Source organism: Choloepus didactylus, chromosome 23 (assembly GCF_015220235.1).
Source record: "Choloepus didactylus isolate mChoDid1 chromosome 23, mChoDid1.pri, whole genome shotgun sequence".
Classification (NCBI taxonomy): domain Eukaryota; kingdom Metazoa; phylum Chordata; class Mammalia; order Pilosa; family Megalonychidae; genus Choloepus; species Choloepus didactylus.
The window spans coordinates 24,078,908-24,104,656 of NC_051329.1; the positions used below are offsets into that span (position 1 = coordinate 24,078,908).

The 25,749-nt window shown below is 49.8% G+C and overlaps 1 protein-coding gene across 1 annotated transcript; it reads left to right on the plus strand.

Moving 5' to 3' along the window:
- On the plus strand, window positions 1–6,000 carry CRYBA4 (crystallin beta A4). Its single transcript, XM_037817120.1, has 5 exons — window positions 1–45; window positions 658–776; window positions 2,374–2,515; window positions 4,051–4,193; window positions 5,697–6,000. Exons 1-5 carry the CDS (start codon window positions 7–9, stop codon window positions 5,842–5,844), a joined length of 591 nt encoding a protein of 196 aa, XP_037673048.1. The 5' UTR covers window positions 1–6; the 3' UTR covers window positions 5,845–6,000.
- The last annotated feature ends 19,749 nt before the right edge of the window (window positions 6,001–25,749 follow it).

Sequence of the window (25,749 nt, forward strand, 5' to 3'; positions counted from 1 at the left end):
GCCAATATGACCCTGCAGTGCACCAAGCCAGCGGGACACTGGAAGGTAGGAAAACGTACCAGCCAGGGGTGACGGGGCAGCGAGTGGGGGCAGGGCTCCAACCCAGGTTCGCCCCTTACCCCCCTTCCCACCCCAAACTTCACTGAATCCTCACATCACCCCTTGGAGGAGAGGGCTATGATTGCTTCAATGCAACCAGAAGGGAGAGGGATTTGCCCAAGGTCACCCAAGGTCATGCACAGGGGCAGAGTTGGAGCTGGAATTTGAACTTGGGTCTTCTGGTCCCAAAATATTAACCGATACACTCTCTGGCAGAGATCGCCAATTGGTGACCCAGGATTGCAGGCAGTCTTCAGGCATGATTTCTTTGAACTGCTCTGTGTTTTGAAAAAAAACTTTTGAATTTGTCACCAGCCTTACAAAAACTTGGAGGTTCCACCTAATAATCCAGATGTAGGGATCATCATGAGAAATTGGAATGTCGGGTTGAGCAGAGCCTCCCCCATCTCCCGTTTATGTGGTGCTCGTGCTCCCCAGTTTCCCAGAGGCCTCACCTACCTTCTCTGCCCAGCCCCACCCTGAGTCCTGGGGTGCCCACAGCCCCCTGGCCCTACCCTGGGCTCTGATGTTGGCCTTCACCTATTCTCTCTGGCCTAGATCGTGGTGTGGGATGAGGAGGGCTTCCAGGGTTGGCGGCACGAGTTCACGGCTGAGTGTCCCAGTGTGCTGGAGCTTGGCTTTGAGACCGTGAGATCCTTGAAAGTGCTGAGTGGAGCGTGAGTCCAGGGGAAACCTGAGTCGGGGTCCTTGTGGGGAGGGGGGGAGCAGGAAGGGACCCAGAAAGGGTTCAGACTTGAAGATGTTCTAGGCCCTATCTTCCCGGACTCTAACTGTATACCTTTGTGCCTTCCTTGGGTCTGAGGTGCTGGAGAGTGTGCAGGACTGCCACGTCAAGTTGTGCAGGTTGTGCACTGCCCAACTGTAGGAGGCGTGTTGCACGCAGACCCTGTCCACTGGATACAGCTGGCCTGCAGGTGTGGACCCTCAAAACGGAATGTTAGTTCTGAAATGTCCCATTAGTATAAATCTAAAGCCAACATTAGTTGCCAAAAGAAGATGGTAACTATAAAAATAAATATAGTAAAAAATAATGCTTTCAATTTTTTTAGCTAAATATCGGTACATGGCTGAGGTTCTGAGAATGAAGCCTGAGCTCTTTCTGTTAAAAAAAATAAAAATAAAAAGAGAGAGCAGTGAGATGTAGAGAGGTGTTAAGGACACACATATAGCACACTAAGATCCCTTTGACCAGCACTACTCAATAGAGCTTTCTGTGATGCTGGGAATGTCCTAAATCTGCACTGCCTAATTCGGAGCCGCACGTGACTAATGAGGATTGAAATGTAGCTAGTGTGACTAAAAAATCAAATCTGAAATTCGATTTAGTTTTCACTTCTTTATTTAAAGTTAATTAGCTACATGTGACTAGTGGCTACCATATTAGATACCATAATTCTAGAAGGATTGGAAGTAGATTGCAAGGAGAACAGTGTGATTTGGAGCTGTTTGCCTGTGGGGGTCACACACAGAAGATTCTACCCACAATCTTCTGGAGTGATATTGCCACATCTCACGCCATGGTAATCGTTCTCCAAGCTTCCTCTTTGTTCAGGAGGGGAACGGGGGCTCGGATGAGGACAGCGGCCTGCCCGGGGATACGCCAGCAGGCCAACAGGGGACCACCAGCCTAGAGAGATTCAGACAGTTTATTACTGACACAGGCAGCAAAGGACAGGGTTACCTAGTGCCAGCGTCCTATACCCCCATCCCCCAGGACAACACCAAAGCAAAAGGGGCTGGCTGACAGGCAACAGACGCGGTGGGCCACCCTGTCGTTAGTGGGTTCCCAGCCTGCTGCTGTACCCCGTGTGATGGTGAGGTGGGAAAGTCCCATATCCCACTGGAACCAGAGAGGCAGGTGAGAAGCTGCCTCCTGAAAGGCTCCTCCAAAATAGGGACATGGATGAGGAGGGGACTTGTGGCAGCTCCTTACAAGAGGGCTCATCTTCCCGTATTTGGGGAGGAGTACAAGAACTCCTCCGAGGATCACTTAGGCCAGCCTGGGGTCAGCGGGGCTGCGGGATCTGGAATATTCAGCTCAGCACTATTGATATTTGGGACTGGGGACTTCTTTATGGTGAGGGCCATATGAGATGCTAGGAGCACCCACATCCCCAGTTGTAATAACCAAAAATCTCTCCCGATATAGTTAAATGTCTCCTGGGGAGTAAAATCACCTCTGGAAGGGAACCTCTGGGTCTAGGACTCAAGGTGAGGGGCTCACCTGCTGTGGCCCCTTCTCTCTGTGTGCAGGTGGGTGGGCTTCGAGCACGCCGGCTTCCAAGGGCAGCAGTATGTGCTGGAGCGGGGCGAGTACCCGAGCTGGGACGCCTGGAGCGGCAACACGGCCTACCCCGCCGAGAGGCTCACCTCTTTCCGGCCTGTGGCCTGCACCGTGAGTCCCTTCCCGCCCCGGGGAGATGCCTGAGCCTCCCTCCCGGCCTCCAGGCTCCAGTGGTGGTCGTGGGGCTTGGGAATCAGATGTCCCTTGGGAATCAGATGTCTCAGGTTTAAATTCCCAGGTTACCTCTTCCAGTTGAGTGACTTGGGTAATGCCTCCCCTCTCTTAGCCTCAGTTTTGTCAGCTGGAAATGGGGCCATAGCACCTATGCCGTGGGGGAAGAAAAATCTCAAGCATCTGACCAGAGAGCCTCTATCAGTAATGCCCATGGCAACTTTGGCTACGATATGAGCTCATGCCTGCTTTGCACCCCTCTTTTCATGACTCGGGGGTTCTTGGGAGAAGCTGGGTGCTGGAGATGGCAGGGCGAGGTGGGTGGAAAGTTCTATTTCTAGTTCCTGCAACTCCTTATCAATGCTCCTGGTTTTTAAAATTTTAGCTGCTGTTTATGGAGCCTGAATGGAGGTGGACATTGTGATCCCATCTTATAGATAAGAAAACTGAGGCTCAGGAAGGCAGATTTTATTTTTTTACTTCAAAAAATAACTTTTACTGATTTAAATTCACATAAGGCAGTTATACCAGCTGTCCAAGATTCAGGGAAATAACCCAATATGGCAGAATAAGAAAATAAAAGTCACTCATAATCACACCTCAGAGACAGAAGCCCACTGTTAACAATGCAGGGATTTCCTTCTGGTCTTGTTTGATATCCACAGAACACACACATGCTCTCTCTCCCTCTCTCTACATATATATATATGTTTATACACGCACACAATGGAATCATAGTGGTCCCATGGCTTGGAGACCAGCTTTCCTCCCTGGACAATTATACCAAAATCATCTTCCCAGGTGATTAAATCTCATTTACAACATCACTTTTCACAGCTAGTATTCTGTTTTGTAAATAAACTAATTTGTTCATCTATTCCACCAATTGCCCAGACATTGTGCTAAATACAGAGATCCATGGTGGAACGTGAACAGTTGTGATCTCTCATTTTCTGCAGTTTATAGTTCAGCAGAGAGAGAACTCCTGATTTCACATAACCCTAAAAGAACCCTGAAAATTAGATGTGCTTAGTTCCATCTTACAGAAATGGAAACAGAGGCTCAGAAATGCTGGGTAACATGTCTAAGCTCAGTCAGCCAGTAAGTGGCAGAGTAAGAATCTGAACCCTTCCTCCTAATTATGGTGAAATGTCACCACCTGATCCCCTATTGTTAAACAGGTAGGTGGGTTCTATTTTTTTTTTACTGTTATTGCCAAGGCTAGAGACAAACATCCTTGCAGCTAATTTGTTCCATGATGATGATTTCCTCTGTGTAAATTTCTGGAAGGGGAATTTCTAGGGCAAAGGGTAGATCTTTGATGAGGTTTCTGGTACCTGTTCCCTTAATTCCCTCCATAGAGGTTTGCAAGGAAGGCTGATTTGGGAGACAAGGTCAGGGCGTGGGGGTTAGCAGAGGCTTCCGGGCTCCCAACTGGGCGCCCCGTGACCTGACCCTGCTCCCTCTGCCTGCAGAACCACCGTGACTCGAGGCTGACCATCTTCGAGCAAGAGAACTTCCTGGGCAGGAAAGGGGAGCTGAGTGACGACTACCCCTCCCTCCAGGCCATGGGCTGGGATGGCAATGAAGTGGGCTCCTTCCATGTCCACTCCGGGGCGTAAGTGGATCCAAGGCTCTGCCTGACAGGGAAAAGAGGGGATGTTGGGAGGGATAGGGACACCTCCCAAGAAAACACCGTGCTGCAGGCACAGACAGGTATCTGCCAGAATTTATGGGATTACAAATGATCTAAATTCAGATCAAAATGGTTTAAGCCAAAAGGAGTTTTATTTACTCCTGTAACTGACTTCAGGCAAAGCTGGATCCAGGTGCTACAGCAGGGCTCTGCCTTTTTCCTCCTCTGGCTCTGCCTTCCTCTGTGTTGCTACATCCTCAGGCAACTCTTCCCATAGGAAGGCAAAGATGGCAGTTTCACCCTTATATTCCAGTTCCTGGAATGGTAATCATTGGATTAGCTTGGGTGATGTGATCAACTCTGAACCAATCATCATGCTCATAGGAATGAGGGGCTCTGATTGGCTAGGCCTGGTCACATGCTCATTGCTGGGTCAGCCCATGGTTCCCACGCTCACTGAGATGGGGAGGGGTGGCAGGGGTATGGTGGAAAGGAGCTAGAGGATGGATGTACAGCCATAAATGAACTGAGGTGGGTTAAACAACTTGCTCAAAGTCCAACAGCAGGTAAATGATTGAATCTGGCTTCAAACCCAGGACTGACTGACCCTTCCTACTGTTTCATGCAGGAGGTAGTGGGTGAAGGCTGGGTTATGAGCTCCTTGCTTAGCAAGGACATCAGAGCCACCTTCTGGGTTGCCCTTTGGCTCCTGGAAGAAAGGAGCTGACAAGGGGACAGGTTTTTTTAAAACTTATTATTATTTTTAATTTTTCTCAGTAGTCAACAGAGAATTGTGTTCTTTTAGAGTAGGATAAACTCTTTGTGATTCTTGAGCCTACTTCCTTCCTTTAAGGAGGGGAAACGGAGGCTCAGAAAACAAAACACTGATCCATGTCCAGTCTTGAACAATGTGGGGCCAATGGATTGAAAGAACAATTGCCCTTTTCTTGGAAGTGCCTGGGAAAGGGAAGAGGGGAAAAGAGTGGCTTCCCTTTCATTCATTCATTCAATCATTTGTTCATTCAAATATCTATGGAGGCTCTCCTCTGTGCCAAGCATTGTATCAGCACTGGGGCTAACCAGGAACAAGACACATACAAACCCACTCCCAAGTAGCTTGTCTTCTTGCAGGGGATGCTGATATTTTACAAATAATTAGACAATTAGCTATTTATATGAGTGCTGCAAAGCAGGAACATAGGATACTAAGGGATGGTACAATAAGGATCTGTGGTCTGATTTGGGGAAGAAGTAAAGTTTCCCTGATGAAATGGTGATTCAGCTGAGATCTGAAAGACAAATAAGACTTGGCCAGGAGAAGCATGGCTGGAAGGGTGTTCCCGGCAGAGGGAACAGCATAAGCAAAAGCCCAGGGGAGGGAAGATCCCTGAAGATAGGTCAAGATTACTGGAATGCATTGGTCCCTGCCTTGTTCACGAGGTGGATCCATCTCTGAGGTAACAGTCCACCTCTTCCCTCCTCCAGCTGGGTTTGCTCTCAGTTTCCTGGCTACCGAGGTTTTCAGTATGTGCTGGAGTGCGATCACCACTCGGGGGACTACAAGCATTTCTGGGAGTTGGGCTCCCATGCCCAGACCTTCCAGGTGCAGAGCATCCGCCGGATCCAGCAGTGAGCAGGGGACCTGACGCTGGGGAGGCACACATGCCTGTCTGCAAGGGAGGGGCACAGAAGCTCTCCGTGCTCCCTTATTCTTGTAACCGCGTGCACTCACGTGAAACAGTCCACGTGCAGCCAGTCCAAAAGACTAAAAGTAATAATAAAAAAAAGAAAGTCCAGTGTTAGCTTGTGCTTTTCAATTTTATTAATCTTTTCAAATAATCAGTTTTTGGCTTTGTTAATTTTCTCTATCATTTGTGTTTTAGTTCACTGATTCCTGCTCTCATCTTCATTATTTCCTTCCTTCCATTTACTTTGTTCTTTCTTAGCTTTTAAGGTAGCTTCTTGGTTCATCTATTTTCAGCCTTGCATCTTTTTAAATATAGGCAGCGAAAGCTATAAATTTCCCTCCAAGCACTGCTTTAGCTACTTCCCACAAATTTTACTTTCATGTGTTTTCATTATCATTCAGTTTGATGTTTTCTAATTTCCCTTGTGGTTTCTTCTTTGACCCATGAGTTATTTAAAAGCATATTATCTAAATTCTCAATAGTTTGGGATTTTCTATACATTTGATCGATACTGATTTGTTATTTAACTCCCTGGTGGTCTGAGAACATACTCTGTAAGATTCAGTCTTCTGAAATTAGTCGAGACTTCTTTTATGGCCAAACATCTGTTCTATCTCTGGTCTACACTTGGAAATAATTTATATTCTGCATTTGTTGGGCATAGGTTCCGTAAATGTCGATTAGGTCAAGTTGTTTGATGGTGATGGTTAGATTTTTTTTCTATACCTTTAATGATTTTATTTAAATAATTTTAAAAATCAGTTACGGAGAGAAGGCTTTTAATACCTCCTACTATATTTCTGACCATTTTTGCTTTCTGATTATTTTTCAAGAATTATGATGCCTGGTTAGTGGATGCACATTATATTTATGATTGCTATGTCTTCCTGGTAAATTGCTCAAAGCCACGCATGCATGGAGCACAAGTCTTTTCTCTAGCAATACCTCCCATGTCCTTTTTCTCTCTTCCCAGTTCTCTCATACACAGCCGCCTGGACTCTCTCATTTAATACCCTCCACCCTCTAAAGAAAGCTTATAACACAAAACAATAAAATCCCATTATGCATCCAGCTTCAGTGGTGGACTCTCCCTGCCTCCCTCTTCTGCTGTCCTGTTTTTTTATTATCATTATTATTATTATACAGATGGTCTGAAACCCTGTTATAAACCCTCTGACTCCCTTCCCATACTCCTTTGACCTTTTCCTCTGCCCATAAATGCCCCCACTGGTCTGATAGCAACAGGAAGGGGTGGGGATTGGAGTGGCCTGCTGGAAAAGATAACATTATCTGGCTCAGGAAGGGGAGAGGAATGTTTGGTAACATTTGCACTTTAGTAATTTTTAACCCTTCATTGAATCCTCCTCCCCCCACCCCCATTCATTCAACAGATAGTTTGCCTGCAACCTACTGTGCACCAGACTCTGGGAAATACAAAGATAAATGAGAAACATAAGGCCCTGGCTCTCACCCAGTATGATGGGGACAACAGAAGGATACCTGGGAGAATGCACCCTCCTGAGCCAGGAGCTGGGGTGGGAGGGCTAGAGAGAGAAGCATGGCTGGGGACTAAGGGTGGGGAGAGGGGAAGGGGAGACAGAACCTCATTTGTCCTAAGCACCACTCAGCTCCACTCGGATCCCTCTTCTCAACTCCGTCCCTGAATATCCAGCTGCCTACTCCACCCCTCCACGTGGCTGGCCAACACACACCTCAAACGGAACCCATTCCAAAAGCAAGCTGCAATTCTCCAGTTGTTCAGGCCAAAATGCTAGAACAATCTCTAACTCTTCTCATTCCCTTATGCCCCACAGCCCAATCCATCGGCCCATCCTGCTGTCTCTGCCTTCAGAACGTGCCCAGCCTCCCACCACACATCCCTTCCGCACTGAGGACACTCTGATCCAAACCACCAGCTTCTCCCAACTGCTCACAGTGCTTCCTGCTTCTGCCTTCACCCCTGGACCGTCTGTCTGTCCTCCACCCCGCAGCCAGGGCAGCCCCATTAAAACGGAAGGTAGAGCACGATATGCCCCTGCTCAGCACCCTCTCATGCGCCTCATCCCAAGTCCAAGAAAACAAATGCTCTCCATCAACTGCCTCTGACCTCCTCTCTCTATATCTGCTGTTCCTAACACTGCCAGGCATGTTCCACCTCTGATTTTGGCTCTCGCTATTCCCCTTCCCTAGAACCAATTTCTCCGTCTTGGAAACGCTATTGCCTGGGTTGAGAATGCATGATCTGGTCTTACCCCCTTTTTACAGCAGGGCAACGGAAACCCGAGGAGGGCTGCGGATTTGCCCAAGGCCACACAGCCAGGTAGAGGCAAGGCCAGGATTCTTCAACCATCTCCATTCATTCATTCAACAACCATGTATCATATATTTGCAATGTTGCAGATACTATTCCAGGTGCTGAGAATCTAACAAGGAACGAAGCACACAAAAATCCCTCCCCTTGAGAAATTTGCATTCTAGCTGGGGGAGACTCATGTTACCCCCTGTTCTAGTTTGCTAATGCTGCCAGAATGCACAACACCAGAAACGGACTGGCTTTTATTAAGGGGGGTTATTTGGTTACACAGTTACAGTCTTAAGGCCATAAAGTTTGCATCAACAAAGGGTACCTTCACTGGAAAAAAGCCATTGGCATCCGGAAAACCTCTGTTAACTGGGAAGGCACGTGGCTGGCATCTGCTTGCTCCCAGGTTGTGTTTCAAAATGGCGTTCTCTAAAATGCCTGCACCAGCTTCCGACAGCCGTCTTCAAAATGTCTGTCTCAGCTACAGCTAGCTCTCAGCTCCTGTGCATTCTTCAAAGTGTCCCTCTTGGCTGTAGCAAGCTCGCTCCTTCTGTCTGAGCTTATATAGTGCTCCAGTAAACTAATCAAGGCCCACGCTGAATGGGCGGGGCCACACCTCCATGGAAACCATCCAATCAGAGTTATCACCTACAGTTGGGTGGGCGCTTCTCCATGGAAACAACCCAATCCAAACGTTCCAACCTAATAAACACCAATACATCTGCCCCCACAAGACTGCACCAAAGAACGTGGCTTTTTCTGAGGGACACAATACATAGAAACCAGCATACCCCCATATCTCTATGGTTCCTCAGTTGGTCTTTATCAAAGACAGTTCCATGGATGTTGTTACATTGCTCCTTGAAAGAAAAAACCATATCCAATAGGTTTAGGTATTGTAGGTTTCCATACTGCAGGACTTCTCAGAGCCTGCAATAGTTTAACATGTGTTATGGCTCTCTGCAAGGGAGAAGAATACTCAGAGTTTCCCATACTTATTTGACCACACAACCATTATTATATTTTACACATGGAGCAGCTTGCATGATGAGTGACCTGTGTATTATAAATGGGTAAATGCTAGAATTAGCCATGATAGCTATTCATCACAGCCTAGTATGAAGTATTTGGCTGTTTAGGCTCCGACACTCAGCAGGGTTTTAAGAAATGGGCCATGGAAGCAGTAAGGGTTGCTTTGGGGGCAGGGATACTGTCAGGAAGTGGTCTTATGGTCAGTTCTAGGGAATGGGCATTAGAAAGACACAAAAGTAAGGACAATTTAGAAATAAGGCGCTGATGTCAGTCTCTCTGGACTCTGTGAGCACTGAATTGTATACTTGAAAGTGGTTAAAATGGGAAATATTATGTTGTATATATGTTACCACAACAAAAAAATTAAAAAATTAATCATAAGCTGGAAGATGAATGTTTATGGATAAAAATAAGGTTGGTAGAAGTTGCTGGCCTCATTCTCAGTATTGTTATTACTATTATTCTACCTTTCTCTGCCCCATTGCTTTGACCCTCCTCTTGCACTCTCCTTATCCTGGGCCTGCCTTCCTTGTGATAATGATGATGATTATCTTGATGATAAATATTGCATTTGTCCCTTTCATATGTGATAAAATCTAAGCCCCAGAGTAACTCCTTGACATTATTATCCCTTTAAAACCTGTCAGGAGCTTGAGGCTCAGAGAGGTCAAGCAACTTTTCTGAGGCCACCCAGCCTATACAAGCATTGAGCCCTTTATGGGTTGTATGAGGATTTTGAGGAGAATTAAAAAGATAAAGGGTATGAATGGGAATTGCAACAGTAAGTTGGTGGGTTCATGTCCTCCCTTAAAAGAGACAAGAAAGTAGCTCCTCTCACTTTAGTATGAATAACTGGGGACACACACTTCTCATCTATCATAAGAAAGTCTTGGACCCCTGGGGACAAAGCAGGAAATATTTGTGGAAGGAGGGAAGGAGGGAAGGAAAGAAAGAAGGAAGGAGGGGGGAAGGAAGGAGGAAGGAAGGAAAAAAGGAGGGCGGTAGGAAGGGAGGGGGAAGGAAGGAGGAAGGAAGGAAAGAAGGAAGGAGGAAGGAAGGGGGAAGGAAGGAGGAAGGAAGGAAGAAAGAAGGAAGGAAAGAAGGAAGGAGGAAGGAAGGAAGGAAGTAGGAGGAAGGGAGGAAGGAGGAAGGAAGGAAAAAAGGAGGGACAGAGGAAGGAAGGAAGGAAGGAAAGAAGGAAGGAAGAAGGAAGGAAGGAAGGAAGGAAGGAACCTCACTGGAATTTGTCAGAGGCCCTGTAAAGAGCTAGCCCCAGACTGAGCCAAGAGAGGGGGAGGCAATGATAAAAAATCGGATCCCAGATGCACGATGACGGTTGGAGCGACATGCAATAAAGAGACGATTTGTTAAGGGCGATCTTGGGAGGGGAGGAAACAGAGCGTGAAATTATTTTTCATATCTTGCTAGGAGACCAATTTTCCTAGGTTATGAAGGAAAGGGAGCTTGAATTATTGATGGTATTTGGTCAGGAGTGAGTGGTAAGCTAGGGACACCCACCACCCGGACACTGCGCTTGGTCAGCAGGACTGAGCACGGGGTCTGGATGGCAGATCCCCAAACCAAACCAGCGTCCTCTTGGTACAGATGAGGAGAGGGAGGCCCAGAGAGGGGCAGGATTGGTCCAAGGCCACACAGCAAGCACTGTCTACACCGCTGCTCCTGTCAACCTCTTCACCCAGCTGCTCACGCCCATTGAGTGGGCAGCAAAGCACTGAGGAAGATAACACACGTTTGGAATTGCATATACTCAGGTGTGAAGGTGACCTTCCAGGAGTCACTTTGCCTCGCGGAGCCTCAGTTTCCTCTCCTCTTAAATGGACAAAGGATTTGATGCCTGGAAAAGAGCTGAGGAACATAAGATGCTAGGTGGAGGTGGGGCATTTCTTTCCTGTTCTCCACTGGCTCCATCTCCTGCCCGGCCCCTCCACCCCAGGCTGTCCGGTTCTTCCTCCTGTCCCTTGTCCCCCTGCTTCTTTCTCTCCTGCCTCACTGATTCACTTCCCCGAGGAGTAAAGAAGCTGCAACACAGGTATTGCTGGAAATGGTCAAATAAAAAGAAAAGGAACCACCTGGAATGAAAGGGAATAAGAAGTTGAAGAATTCGCACATCTTGGGTGTGTTTAAAGGATTATAAGAGAGGGAGAGAGGGAGAGAAGGAGGGAAGGGGGTGGGAGAGAAGGATGTGTGTGGGGGAGAGCTTTCTCCCCAGATTCCCCTGAAAGAAGCAGCCACATGGGCATCTTTTCCTCATTAATGAGGACTGTTCTGGTTTGCTAATGCTGCTGTTATGCAAAATACCAGAAATGGATTGGCTTTTATAAAGGGGGTTTATTTGGTTACAAAGTTACAGTCTTAAGGCCATAAAGTGTCCAAGGTAAGGCATCAACAATAGGGTACCTTCACTGGAGAAAGGCCATTGGCGTCCAGAAAACCTCTGTTAGCTGGAAAGGCACGTGGCTGATGCCTGCTTGCTCCCAGGTGGCATTTCAAAATGGCGTTCACCAAAATGTCAGTGTCGGCTTCCAACGGCCATCTTCAAAATGCTTCTCTAAGTTGCAGCTCTGAGGTCCTTCTGTCTGTGAGCCCCTTTATAGGACTCCAGTGAACTAACCAAGGCCCATGCTGAGGGGGCGGGGCCACACCTCCATGGAAATAATCTCATCAACAGGTCACAGTCTAATCAAAGGTGTTACTAGTCACATCTCCATGGAAACAACCCAATCCAAAGATTCCAACCCAATCAACACTAATAACATCTGCCCCCACAAGAATGCATCCAAGAACATGGTGTTTTGGGGGACATAAAACATCCAAACCTGCACAGGGACCAAAGCAATGATGATTTTGGTTCCTTCCACATCACTACGGCCCTTTTTGGAAGGGAAAAGGAAACAGCACGTATCGAAGCAGACGCTGTGCTGGGCGCAGGGCCACGCATTCACACATCCATTATCCCTGAGCCTGGGAGCCCCAGGGGCACCCCATTATACCCCCTCACCAATGTGGGAAATGAGCTCCCAGATGGAAATGCCTTGCTAGAGCCGCTGGCTGTGGAGCAACAGAACTGGGACTCAAACCCGTGTCCCTCCAACTCGAGACACATACCTGACCGGTGGAGCAGGGTCTTGCATAAGCCTGAACTGTGGGTGGTGATTTCCCACCCACCCCACTTCCTGGGGCCTCTGTTTACAGTCGCTCTACTGACAAGATTAATTGAGGGGAAATATCAGTGGAGTGGGGAAACCCTTCCTTTCCCTGCTTTATGCTCCCAGAAGCTCATCTTGCACAAAGTACCCAGGGAGGTAGGTCTGTGGGTCGTGACAGGTTCCTCCCTGAGGTGGCTGTCTGCTGTTTGCACCCTCCTGGCACGTTCAGCAGCTTCTGGTAGGAGACCCCAGTTTTAGGTGAGGGACTCACCACCCTCCTCTCTGGGTCAATATTTCAAGTGGGGCTGACCCACCCTGATTCCAGAGGTGAGGACATGACCTGGGCCTGGCCTAAGTGGTCACCTGACTGAGTCAGGGGTCAGCAGGTAAACCAATAACAGTCAGCTCTGGAACTTCTGCTGGAACATTCCAGAAAGAGCAGCTCTCTTTGTTGGGGTTGCAGATTTGATAGGAGATAAGCTTGGAACTTGCCAGCAAAGCCTGCCTGAAAACAAAGCCAGCATAGGGAAAGTGGAGTTCAGAGATGTAGAGAATGCATTTAACCTTCTTATTTATGCACATTTAATCATATGAGCCAAGAAACAGCTCCTTGCTTTTTTTCCTTTTTTGATTAAGTCATTTTTAAGATGGATTTCTGTCATTTTTACTTGAAAAAATCCTGACTCTTTTATTTCCCCAGTCCACCAGAAAAAAACAAAAAGGAGCTCACAACTTCCCTTCCCATCCCTTAAGAGGGACCCCGGTGGCTTTTATTTCCTGCAAGGTGGGTCCCACTGTTCTCTGTAACTCAGAAGTTGCTAGTCCTTCTCCCTCTGGCTGCCCCCTACCTTACTGACCATACTCATTCTCCACCCCTGTCTCAGCCTCCTTTCCCTCCAACAAGCATTATCAGGCACCCCTTGCTCAGATGGGAAGACTGAGGCTGAGAGGCAAACTGACCTGCTAAGGTTTGCACGGAGAGCTGGAAGCAGAACTGGGACTTGAACCCAGGACTCCTGGCTCCCTGTCTTAGGGCTCTTCCTTCTAGCCCCCTGTGAGGGGCATGCAACCTGTGCTCAGTCAAGCGTGGGACTGATTTCCTCACTGAGGCTCAGCCAAAGGCTCTGGCCCTGCCTCGCTGAGATTCCCAGCACCCCCTCTCCCTCAGCCCACCAGGCTCCTCAACTCTGCCACTTCCCTGATGCTAAGAAACTTCCTCCCGAAACCTGTCCCGCACTGACCCCTGGTGGTGAGATATGGAAACACATCCTCCAAGGCTCTCTCAGAAGATTCTGGTTCTGCCCTGGGATGGTGAGGTGGACGGATGGGGAAAGGGGGCCATGAGGCTGTCCTTGGGAGATGAGGGGTCTGAGATTAGGTTAGGGGACCTGAGCCTCCTTCTCTGTTCTCAATACGAGCCACAGCTGTGTGTCTAGTTTCTTTTTTTTCCCTTGTAGACATTGGGAACTTGTGAAACTAATTGCATTCCTCCTTTGCACTGGCTGCAGGGATGCTCAGGACCAATGTATAGCTCACCATTAGCAAGTGAACAGGGACATATGGCAGGCATTTGGAAGAGGAACTTAATCCTTGGCCCCATATTCCTCTCCCTGGGCCTCATTTTTCTATCCTGTTTTACATTTAGTGTTCTGGCTATGCTGAGGATATCTTTATAAGTCATAGTAACTTGTCCCTTTTTTGCAGGCAGGAGGAACAGTGATATACATTCAGAAAGAGCTTTCCTACCTTTTGCAAGCCCCAGTTTCCTCCTCTGTAGGGTGGGCACAAGAATCCCTGCCTTATGGGGCCTAGTGCAGGTTTGACAAGACGCTCACTGAATATTATCATCTCTCCATCCCCAGTGCTCTCTGCTGCTGCCCTAGCGCAGGCCAGGAGGCAAAGGGGACCAAAAGCACAGATCACTTTGCCACCAGCCTCCACCCCCCACCCCCCTCTGTGCTCTGCAGGCCGACTGAGTGCTCTTGCAAGAACCTGGGGCCCTGAGACCAGCCCTTGCCTGACCCCAGAGGACTTCTGGCTTCCAGAGACCTCCACCGCCCTCCTGCGGATACTGCAGGACTCGCAGCTGATTTGCAGAGCCCAGATGCAGCTCATAAATAAAGAATGTACTGTTCTGCAGAACACTGCGGCAGGGCCGTGCGGGGGTGGGCAGGTTGGATTTGACAGGGAGCCACGGGTGGCAGGAGTGCCATGAGCAGACCTGGGGTAGGGAAGGGGCTCCACGAGGCCAGGGTCCAGACGTCAGGCACCTTGTAGCTGTGTTCCTTTAGCCTCAGTTTCCTTGTCTGTAACATGGGAATGAAACCAGTACCTGGGACCACTGGACTGCAATAGATAGTGCATTTATAGCACTTTAACCCAGAACCTGAAACACAGGATATGCTCAAAAAATTGTTATTATTTGCCCCAAACTTCCTTAGTGTTTTCCGAAGAGCCGTGTATTGTTTGTGCTATGAGGAAAAGGAAGGTGGGGTTGGAGCCTTTGCTGGGGGCAAGGACCACAGCCTGAGAGAATGGGGGTAGGGGGTGGGGAAACAGGTGGAGACTGAGGTGGTCAGAAAGGTTGACAGGAGCACCTTCTTCTTGCAGGAAGAGATAAAGACACCATCACCAACCCAGACAAGCCAGATAACCCCTTGAAGGGGACCACGTTTTGGCAGCTATTTCAGGGTGAGCACATGGATTTTGATTGGATTATAATAAAGGAGAGAGTGAACTTTGGAAGAAGGAAGAGGCTGGGGACACCTGGGTTACGCTGTCAGCGTGGCCAGATTGGAGCAGAGACCTTGGGCAAGTCATTTTCCTTCTCTGGGCCCTCTGTTGATCCATCTATAAAATGGTTTCCAAGAGGACTTTGGGAGCTGCAGTGCTTTAATCTTCAAGGTTTATCCATTTTTTTGACAAACAGACATCAAGGACCTTCTGTGTGCCGTGCCCTGTGCCAGATCCTGGGACATGATGGTGGAAAGACAGACCAGGGTCCTCCCATGAGGAAATGCTGAGGTTGGTTGTGGTGTGTGTGTTATGAATACAACAGACAAACAAATGAATATATACTCACAAACTGACATCAGTGCCCCAAAGGAGAGGGTCTGGGTCAGTCGATTAACGAGTGTAATTAAAGGGCCTGGCTTTCACCTGGAGGTTGGAGAAGGGTTCCTGGAGTTCTAGATGCTTGGGCTGGGCTGGGCAGTGGGGAGATCTGGTGCAGGAGGCTTTAGTGAGGGATGCGTGTGGAGTGATCAGCTGGAGACAGCCGGGCAGGGCCCTGCAGGTGAAGGCAGAGCTTGCTTTATATGCTGAGACCGGTGGGACATCCCTGAAGGGCCTTGGGCAGCAGCGATGAGGTCAGCTTTGCATTTCCAGAAGCTCCTGGCTGCGGCCAGGGGAACAGATAGGAGGGGGCTAGAGTGGAAGCCAGAGGTCCCAGCTGGGGATAAGAGAGGCAGGAACTGCTGCATGTGGGGATGTCTCGGTGAAATGAGGACACATTGACGGGGCTGGGGATGGATTGGATCTGGGGGTGAGGGAGAGAGGGAAGGATGACTCAGGAATGGGGGGAGGTGTCTTTGCAAAGTCTTTTTGCAGGGTTTGGTCTCCACCACCCCTAATCCCTTCTGGCCCCTCTCTGGCTCCATCACTGCCTGCCCCTACAGGGAAAGAGATGAGAATCATCTGCTGCTTTCCCGTCAGTCTGGGACCTGCTGCAGAGAGGCTGGCGGTGGGAGGGGAGGGGAAAGGAAGGAGGCAGCTGCAGAGCCTGTGCCTTTTTCTCCGCAGCCACCAAAGGCTGCCCGTGCTGCAGCACCTGCTGGGGCGGCCGGCAGGGCCGGGGAGCAGGTGCAAGGCATCTGGAAGGGGTCTGTTTGCAGGATAACAAGACGGGATGGATGCGAGCAACAGACGCTCTGCCCCACCCCCCTTCTTTATTGTCTGGACACAAAAGCCCAAACAAAGAAGCAGCAGGGATGCAGGACATAAGCCCTCCCTAGGCACGCATGCAGAGCACACACAAGGCTGGAGACAAAGGGGAGGCAGGCTGGGGCGCCGGGGCACACAGGGAGCAGGGAGGGCAGGGAGATAGGCCCCCAAAAATGAGGCCGGGAGACTGGTGATTCCTGAACTTTGCTATTCAATGATCTATTTCTTAGAGGAAAAATAGTTCCTACGTTCCATAAAGCAGAGGATACACTCTCAGTTCCTGCAGATGGAGAAAAGACCCCAGGACCAAAAAGTGACCGTGAAGGCAGTGGAGGGTTGATGTGAACCTGTCTTGTAGTCAAATCAGCAGCATCTACTAACGTGGAAGAAAATCATAATCACATCTGCGGACAGGATGTGTTTTCTTTGTGCTCTGTGGACACTGTGGGTGTGTGTTTAGTTTCAAGAACCCCTTGTTGTAACATCCCAGGAATAAGGAATAAGGAACCCAAGGTGTTGGGAGGTCTCTAAAGGCCCTTCCAATGGGGAGACAGATTGAGAGAGAAAGAGAGAGAGAGATAGAGAGATAGAGAGAGAGAGAGAGAGAGAGAGAGGCTGACCAAGAGTAAAGTAAAATCACTTGTATGTGATTTTACTTTAAAATCACTTGTATGAGGCCCGGAGACTGAGAAGAGAAACCACAAAATAGTCACAGGAAGGAAAAAAAAAATAGATATAGATCAAAATCATGTTTTTTGTTTTTGTTTCTTTAAACCAACTCTGAGAGACAGAGTAAGAGGGACACAGAGAGGGAAGGCTTGAAGTACACATTTACTGAGCTCTGTGGCTGGGTCATGTCATTTAATTCTTCTGAAAGCCCTTCAAAGGAGGTTGTTCTCCCCATTTCATAGAAAAGGAAACTGAGGCCCAGAGAGGTGAGGTTATTCACTTGCCTGGCGAATATGATGGTTCATTTCCCGTGTCAACCCGGTGAGGTTATGGCGTCTAGTTGTTTGGTCAAACACTGGCCTGGTTGTTACTGTGGAGGTATTAGATGAGATCAGCATCGATAGTAAGTTGACCTTAAGTAAAGGAGATGGCCCAGCATATGGGGGTGGGCCTTATCTGATCAGTTGAAGGTCTTAACAGCAAGAAATGAGGGTTCCAGGGGTCAGAAGGAATTCTGCTTCAAGACGACATCCTCCATCCCTTCCTGGTGTTCAAGCCTAAGGAATCCAGACCCCAGAATTCAATGTTTGTCTCACCGGAATTTCTAGCCTCCAGCTTCCAGCTGCCAATGAGTTTGGCCAGCCCCCACAATTGCGTGAACCAATTCCTTATAATACATCTCATATGTCTATATATATCTACATCTCTCTAACTCCATATCATCATCTACATCTACATCTACATCTACATCTACATCTACATCTATATATCTACATCCTGTTGGTTTGTTTTCCCTGAAGAACCCTAACTGATACAGTGTGTGAGGGGCAGACGTGGGATTCAAACACAGTTCTGCTTAACTCCCAAAACCATGCCTTGTCTTGTCTTGTCTCCCAGCCCCTGCTGAGAGGAAGGCAGAGGAAAGAATCAGGCACAGGTAGGTTGCAGAGGGTCTGGGGGAACCCCAGTGGGCTCCTCCCCACCACTTCTTCAGGACTTGGACAGCTCACCTGACCTCTCTGAGCCTCAGTTTCCCCGTGTGCCAAATGCAGACAACAGTGCCCACCTCGTGGGGCCATTGTGCCAAGTGGTTGAGAGCAGATGACTGGAAACATGCTGGGGAGTCAGACATGGCCACTGCCCTCGAGGAGACAAGGCAGATGAATGAGCTAGCATGGTGCTTGGCACTTAGTAGGACTTCAATAGAAGGTCACTCTTTCTTCTCAAATTATCCTGACTCTGGCACAGCCTGGCACATGGTAGGTGATTGCAGAGAATATGTTATATTGTTGCCTCCTGTAATAGGCAGATAATGACCCCCCCCCAAAGATGTCCAAGTCCTAAGCCCTGGAACTTGCCAACGTGTGAAGTTATACAGCAATGGGAATTAAGATTGCTAAAGAGCTAACCTTAAAATAGGGAGATTATTCTGGATTATCTGGGTATGTCCAATGTTCTCCAAGGTTCTTCAAAGTGGAGGAAGAATCAGAGGGAGATGTGACAACGGAGGAAGGTGAGAGTGATTTGAAGTGAGAAGGACTTGACCCTCCATTGTTGGCTTTGAAGCTCCAGGAAGGGACCGTGAGCCAAGGAATGGGAGAAGTGTCTTGAAGCCGGAAAAGGCACGGGAAGGGGTTCTCCCCTAGAGCTTCCAGAAAGGAACGGAGCCCTGTCAACACTTTGATTTTAGTCCGATAAAATTCGTGTTGGACTTCTAATCTCCAGAACTGTAAGATAATAAATCTGGGTTGTTTTAAGCCACAGAATTTGTGATAATTTGTTACAACAGCAACATGAAATGAATACACTCCCGAAGGGAATATTCTCTCTTCTTTTGGTAATAGAACTTTGTGTTCCCACTCTCCCGACCCCCACCTCTCAGTTCATGGACGGGTGACCCAGGTCAGGGCAAAGAGAGTTAGCCCCAGGCTTGTGCTGGAGTTGAGGTTGCTAAATTGGCAGGATGTGAGCATGGAACTGCCAGGGGCTTTCATTGTCCCTCCTTGGGCAATGCAGCGCAGAGGACAGCAAAGCCAAGATATGGAGAAAGACACACTCCCGGTAAAGTCGTTTGAACACCTGGATACAGCTGTGCCTGAAACCACACATATCTCAGATTTGCTTCTGCCCCTTGAAACTGAGAAGATCCTGATGAAAATAGTGATCGATAAGTAGAGTTATACTTACGATTTTCAGTTCTCAGCACCTGGTCTGGTGTTTCGCACTTGGAAGGTTTGTCCTTGACCCCAAAGGCTGGTTATGTCACTAATATACCTACCTGTAAGCTCCCTAAACTGCCTTCATCTATAGCATCAAACATAGTGACTTTCACTTGCAAATTTCCTTCTCTCTCTATCTCTCTCTCTCCCACTAGGCTGTGAGCTCCTAGAGGGCAGGGGCTGCTTCTGTGTTGTTCGGCATCATATCCCAGGCTGGCACGTCATGGGTGGAAGCGTTCAAGCTAGGGAGCCCCTGGATTTGTTGGGTGCAGGGTGGGCTCTGGCAGTGGGTGGGTGATGGATAAATGGATGCCCACCAGCCCTCTGTGGCGTTAGCCCTCAGCACTCACCATTCCTCAGTATGCCAGTGGCTTCTTATTGCAGGCTCCGAGTAGTCTCTGCTGATGGCTTTCTCTGGCCAAGGGCTGTGTTCGGTCTGTTCATGGACAGGATGAAGGGGGCGAGGGGTTGATGCACAAGGGACATCCTTCCATCCATGATGGATGAGAGTACCTTGGTGCTTGCATTTGAATCCTTGTCTCAGAACCCAGGGGAATACCTCCAGTCCCACCCCATCCCTTTCCTAGCAGGACTATGGGGCAGGACAGACGAACAAGCCTCTGGAGAGCACTGAATCCAGGGCAATGATCTTGAACCAGTGATGACCCCCCTGGACTGCAGGTTGCTGCTGTGTGTGCCCAGGACAGGGTGATGAGCAGACTCCAGAGTGATCCCAGTGAAGTGGCAGAGCCATGGTCCAGCCAGGTGTGGGGTGGAGCACTCCTCCGTGGGAGGGAGCACTCTTCCGTGGGGTGGAGCACTCATCCTCGGGAGGGAGCACTCCTCCATGGGAGGGAGCATGCCTCCTTGGGGTAAGCTTAAATGCAGACAGGTTACCAGGGACTCCAAGGGCAGCTTTTGGAGTCAGACAGTGCTGGATTTGGATCTCAGCTTTGCCACTTTCTAGTTGGCTGACACTGCTCGGCGAGTCACTTCCCTGCTCTGAGTCTTGCTTTCCTCATCTGTCAGACAGAGATGATGCCAGCCCTTCCTGGGAGGGAATGTGGGAAGAGCACCCAGAACACTTTCTGACAGGGAGGTGGGGAAGGTGTCAAGTTCACTGCATCCGGAGGTGACTGGAGTAGGGGGGCAGGGGAAAATTTTGAGCTGCAGGGAGTTGCTGAGAAGCACGTTCTTTCTGGGCCACTCCAATCACTGCTCTTCTTTGCTGTACAAATACACAGCCCTGAATTCAGGAAGCCCCACGCTCACCCAGGGGGAGGATGGCTGCTTTGATAAGTCAAAATGAAACTTTCTATCTGGGGTGAGATTGGGTGCTGCTTGCTCAGGGAACAGCTGTCAGAGGGGAGGTTCCTGGATCCTGATGGACATGTACGGTCTCTGTCAATAACCCAGATGATGTCGTACAAATCCGACTCCTCCCAGAGATCGTGACAGATGCGGCCAAGGTGGAGAGGTGGCATGTGTGCGGGGGGTCGGCGTGACTGATTTAAGGAGCAAGGTGACGAAGGTCCATCTTGCCACTGACTCTAGAACCCCCTCAGGGGGAGACTGAAAAGAAATAAAGCACTGAGAGGCATATATCCCAAAGAATTGAAAATAGGGACTCAAACAAATACTTGTACAGCATTATTCCTGAGGCCAAAAGGTGGAAACAACCCAAACAACCATCAGTGGAAGAGCAGATAAACGAATTGTGGCATATGCAAACAATGAAATATTATTCAGCCATAAAAAGGAATGACATTCTGATATGTGCTACAATGTGGATAAACTTCGAAACATTATGCCAAGTGAAAGAAGCCAGGCACAAAAGGACGCATCTGGTGTGATTCCATTTATAGAAAATATTTGGAATAGGTAAATCCATAGAGACAGAAAGCAGATTGGGGGTTGCCAGGGGCTGGGGGGAGGGATGAAGGGGGAGGGGCTGCTTAAAGGGCAAGGGGCTTTCTTTTGGTGTGCTGGAAAGGTTTTGGACCAGAAAGAGGTGGTGGTTGCACAGAACTGCAAATGTACTAAATACCATGGAATGGCACACTGAAATGCATAATTTTATGTTATATGAATTTGACTTCAATTAAAAGAAAAGTAAAGAAATGAGGCACAGCGGCCCCTCAGTGGGTTGATGCAAGAGCTGTGCCTGGAGACTGGAGAGCTGGTCTTCTGGGTCCCCCTCATTACTCCACAGGCTGCTCTAGGGATAAAGAGAAAGGGAGACTCAAGTTTCCAAGCCTGGGCATGTTGGGAGGGTCAGAACTCCCCCTGGAAATGTTGGGCTGGTGGGCAGTGGGAGGAGGTCTAAGACCTTCTAGCTTGTAGTCCCTTATGGGAATAGGGGAAGGAACCAGCTTACAGGAGTAAACTTTCTTCAGAAGTGCAGCTCCTGAAGTGTGTAGACGGCACTGTTTTCTCCAAGCCCCTCCTTCCATTGCCATAACAATCGACACTCCATAGTAAGTGGTTCGGGTCATTTTCAAGAGAAGCAGAAGGGAGAGAACTGACACTTCTCCTTGGGGTTCCATCTGGTGCTCTTAGCTGCTCGTGGGCTCTCGGTGCCCAAGTCTCCTGGAAGACTGGAGCGCTTGGCAAGTTGTGGCAAAGAGGACATTTCTTACCTTGGTTTGTGCGCTCAATGTCCTGGATAAGGTGAGGGTCACAGGTGCAGCAATAGGGAGTCACGGAAGATGTCAGCTCCAGCTGTCAATCGACAAGGATCCCAAAGCAGGCCATGATAGTGCCCCAAGTCTAAAGGGGATGGAGGAGGTCAATGAAGGTCTCTAACCCTCCCTAGGAAAATGGAGGAGGCTAGGGAACGTTTTATTTATCACAAAGGCACTCAACATGGATAAAAAGAAGGCAAAGGGCCAAGTGAATCTCCAAGAAGGGCTAGTTTGGGTTGCCCCCTATGAAAAAAGAAATGCATGGTGTTAGAGAATCGGGCTCAGAGGAGAGCCAGGCAAGCCCACGCTGCTGGTGATATTTTCTGGGCGTGGAGTGTGCCACCCGCCTTATGTTACTTAGTTTGTAGCTCACCACAATTCCATCTGAGTTAGACATGGCCCATTCTCAGTGAGCCTAATGATCACCCCTTTTGGCATCTTCTTCTTTTGAAAAGATATCCCTAGAACTAAAGATGCTTGGAAATGGGACCATGGGTTCATTATTGCTCGTCTTTGAGAAGTTACAGGATTAGGCGAAGTGTCGAAAGTTTGGATGGGCCAGTGGCTTGACATTTTTCAAATGGATATTGGAAATGATCAGCCCACACTCAGGAGAATTTGGGAATAGATTATGGAACAGGCAGCTTGGTAATACTCAAAAGAGGAAGTGGTGATCCCAAGGGGTCCCCTGCATTCATTTAGGACATGTCCTACCTTAGTAGCCCCATTTCTTTGTTTGTAGTCTAGGGTGCCTAGACTGGTGAACTAGGAGAAAGCCCTAGATCCTGGGTAATGACAATAGTCCAGTAGTGTATTCTGGGTGATGCTTGACTGCACCCTGCCCTGCCCTTTCTCTACTTGTCCTACATGGGTCTTACCACTTCTGGCAGGACCATTAGTTCTCCCAGGAAGGAGGCTGTCTCTGGGCTCTGCATGGGCCTCCAAGATTCCTGCAGTGGCCTTGGGCTTGGTGCATTGAAAATGCTCCCTAGACTTGTTGAATCGGCTTTGGATTTCTGAAGGCCAGGGCTAGGGGTCCCAGCAAGACATGTGTTGAGAGAGGAGAGCTAGTGACTTGGCATCTCTCTGAAAGGGTGGGTTCAGATTTCATCTGGACCCTTTGGATCTTGGGCAGCAGTCACTGACTCTCAGAGCCTCAGTTTCCTTATCCAAGCAATGAAGATGATCAATAAAGTACGCAGAAGGGTGAGAATGAAAGAAGGTGCCATATTGGAGTAATAAACCTGTTTTGAGCGCCTAGGTGCCAGGCATTGCTGAACACACCCCTCCCCATGCTTCTCCTCATCTAATCCACATACCCTATGACATGGAGTCCATCCTCATCCCTATTTTATGGGCGAGGAAACTGAGTCTCAGAAGGGGTGCATAATTTTCCCAAAAGCACAGCCCATAAGAAGCATGGGCAGAGCTGAAATTTAAACACAGGCAAATCCGGTTATAGAGACCCTGAGAATGTTCTAGCACAGTAGTTCTCAAGCTCGTGCACGCATCAGAATCCCCTGGCGGACTTGTTTAAACACGGATCCCTGGGCCCCAAGCCCCAGAGTTTTTGACAAGAGAAATTAATTAGAAATTTGCATTCCTAACAGGTTCCCAGTTTAGGCTGATGCTGCTTGGATGGAGACCGCCGCTCTAGAAAGGAGGAGGTAATATTAAAGAAAGGGCAATTTAAAAAAATACAAGACCAAACCTATAAATGTTGTTAGGCCAAGAGGGGTTAGTGGCAGGTCACTGAAATCACAGACCTGGGTTCAGATCTTGACTCCACCATAACCTTGCGCAAAAGCCTTCGTTTCCTCGGGTTCATTTTCCTCCTCTGCGCAATGGGGGTGAAGGCGCCCATCTAGCAGGGTTAACTGAGAGGCGTTCCCCGAGGAACCGTAAGCACCTGGAATTCCAGATCAGCCTCTTCGGGTCCCCTCTTTCCTCCGGGGGTCCAGGCTTTGGCTCCCCAGGTCCTCCCTCGCGCGCCCCCCGCGCGCTCTCGAGCCGAGTCCAGCTGGGCTAGCGTTGCCATGGCAGCGCCGCGGGCGGTGGCGCGCGCCGCCCAGCTTGCCCCTTTGTGCCCCGGGGCTGGCAGCGCGCGCCCGCCCGCTCTTCCCCGCCCCCAGCTCCTCCGTTGCATCCCAACCCTACTCCCGCGGCCCGGACCCCGAGGCGCGAGAGGGGCGGTGAGCAGGAGGAGGGTGTGGGGCTGCGGGGGCGCCAGGAGGCGGGAGGAGGGCGGCGGCAAGGGCCCGGGGCGGGGCGCCTTCGCCAGCCAGCCGCTCCCGCATTAAAATTTCATGGGCGCTGCAGCAGCTACAAAGACGACGCCGGCTGCGCTGAGGGGAGCAGAGGGAGGGAGGCTGCGGACGAGTGCAGGAGCAGTTTGCGATGGGAGGCGCTTGCAGGGGCTCCCCCAAATCTGCGCCGTGAGCCCGGGCACAAAGAGCCCTCTACACCCGCGCCGCACGACCGCGGACCGGAGGTAAGTCTGCGCCCCCAGCCCAACAGCTCTCCCTTCCCGAGCGCCCTCACCCCCTCGCCGGGAACCAACTAATTCCCCGAGGTCGGTGTCGAGGCTGGGTCTTAGGGTCCCAGGGCAGGGTTCGAGGGAAGGCAAAGGCTGCCAAGCATCCTTTATCTGATGGATGAGTAGCCTCGCCAGCCGGCAACTGTCAAATGCTACCGGAGACCCGGCCCCGGCTGGGGCGTGGGCAATAGGAAGGGAAGGATGCGCTGGGAGTCCGGAGCGGATGGGGGTCTCGCAATCATTATTTGATGGGGAACAAAGACCCTTCCCTCCCCCTACCTCCTACCCCGCGACCAGAACTGGGGTATCCGGACCTTCTCGGCCCCCCAGTCCTTGGACAGAGCCCAAGTGGTCTTGGAACTGGGGGCGTGGGGTAGGGCGCGGTCCTTGCCCCTTTCTCCCATACCCAGCGCACCCAGGGCCTGCCATGCCTCCACTTCTGGGGCTCAAATCCCAGATGTCCGGCCTCCAGTGTGGCTCCAAAGGGGTGGAGGTGACTGGAAAAACCACCTTTGTTGGAATAACGCTAACATTGATAAGGATAACAATAAAGCAGTTTATGGAGCGCTTACTCTAGCCAGGCGCCTGTTCAGGGCTTTGCATGCATTAACACAGCAGTTCCACGAGGCAGTGAGAACCCTATTTTAAAAATGTGGAAATTGGGATTCAGACAGGATTAGCTATATGTCCAAGGTCACACAGCCAATGATTTTGAATCCAGATATGTCAGACTCTAAAGTCCCTGCTGTATCCCCGAAAGGGTCTGGGGAGACGCTGGAACCCACCAGTTTGGTTCCCTTCTCCTGGGCTCCAGCCCACTCCCTGGAGAGGCTGGGGATTTGGGAGGGAGGGGCGCAGACCTCTCTTCCCTCCCAGTGGAGGGCCCCGGACTAGAGAAAACTGCTTCGCGGGCTGTGCAGGAGGAGTTAGGGTTGGGGGTGGGGGAAGACCTGGATTCTTCACCCTCATTCCGGACTCCAGACAACAGGCTGCCATGCGCCAGGGTTGCTGGCTCACACATCTCACTGCAGTGCCACGGCGGGGAAAACGCCCCCATCTGCTGCGGGGTGGGGTTGGGGGGGGGGTTGAGGAGGACGTGGGGAGAAAACGTGCGGGAAGCGGCTTTGTTTTTCTCCGTTACAGCTTGGGACTGAGCGCAGCTCAGAGCAGGACACTCGCTCTGGCCGGGAGGCTTTGCTTTCCAAAACGCATTCCCGTTTGGGAGCGCCTGGGAGCGTCCGATCGCCTGGGCCGGAGGGGTGGGGGGTGTAGGGCAGGGATGAGTAATTTCACATGACA

Coding starts and splice junctions, on each gene's coding strand:
- CRYBA4 (XM_037817120.1), top strand. CDS start 7: ATGACCCTGCAGTGCACCAAGCCAGCGGGACACTGGAAG. Junction 777..2,373: donor TTGAAAGTGCTGAGTGGAGC/GTGAGTCCAGGG, acceptor CTCTGTGTGCAG/GTGGGTGGGCTTCGAGCACG. Junction 4,194..5,696: donor TTCCATGTCCACTCCGGGGC/GTAAGTGGATCC, acceptor TCCCTCCTCCAG/CTGGGTTTGCTCTCAGTTTC.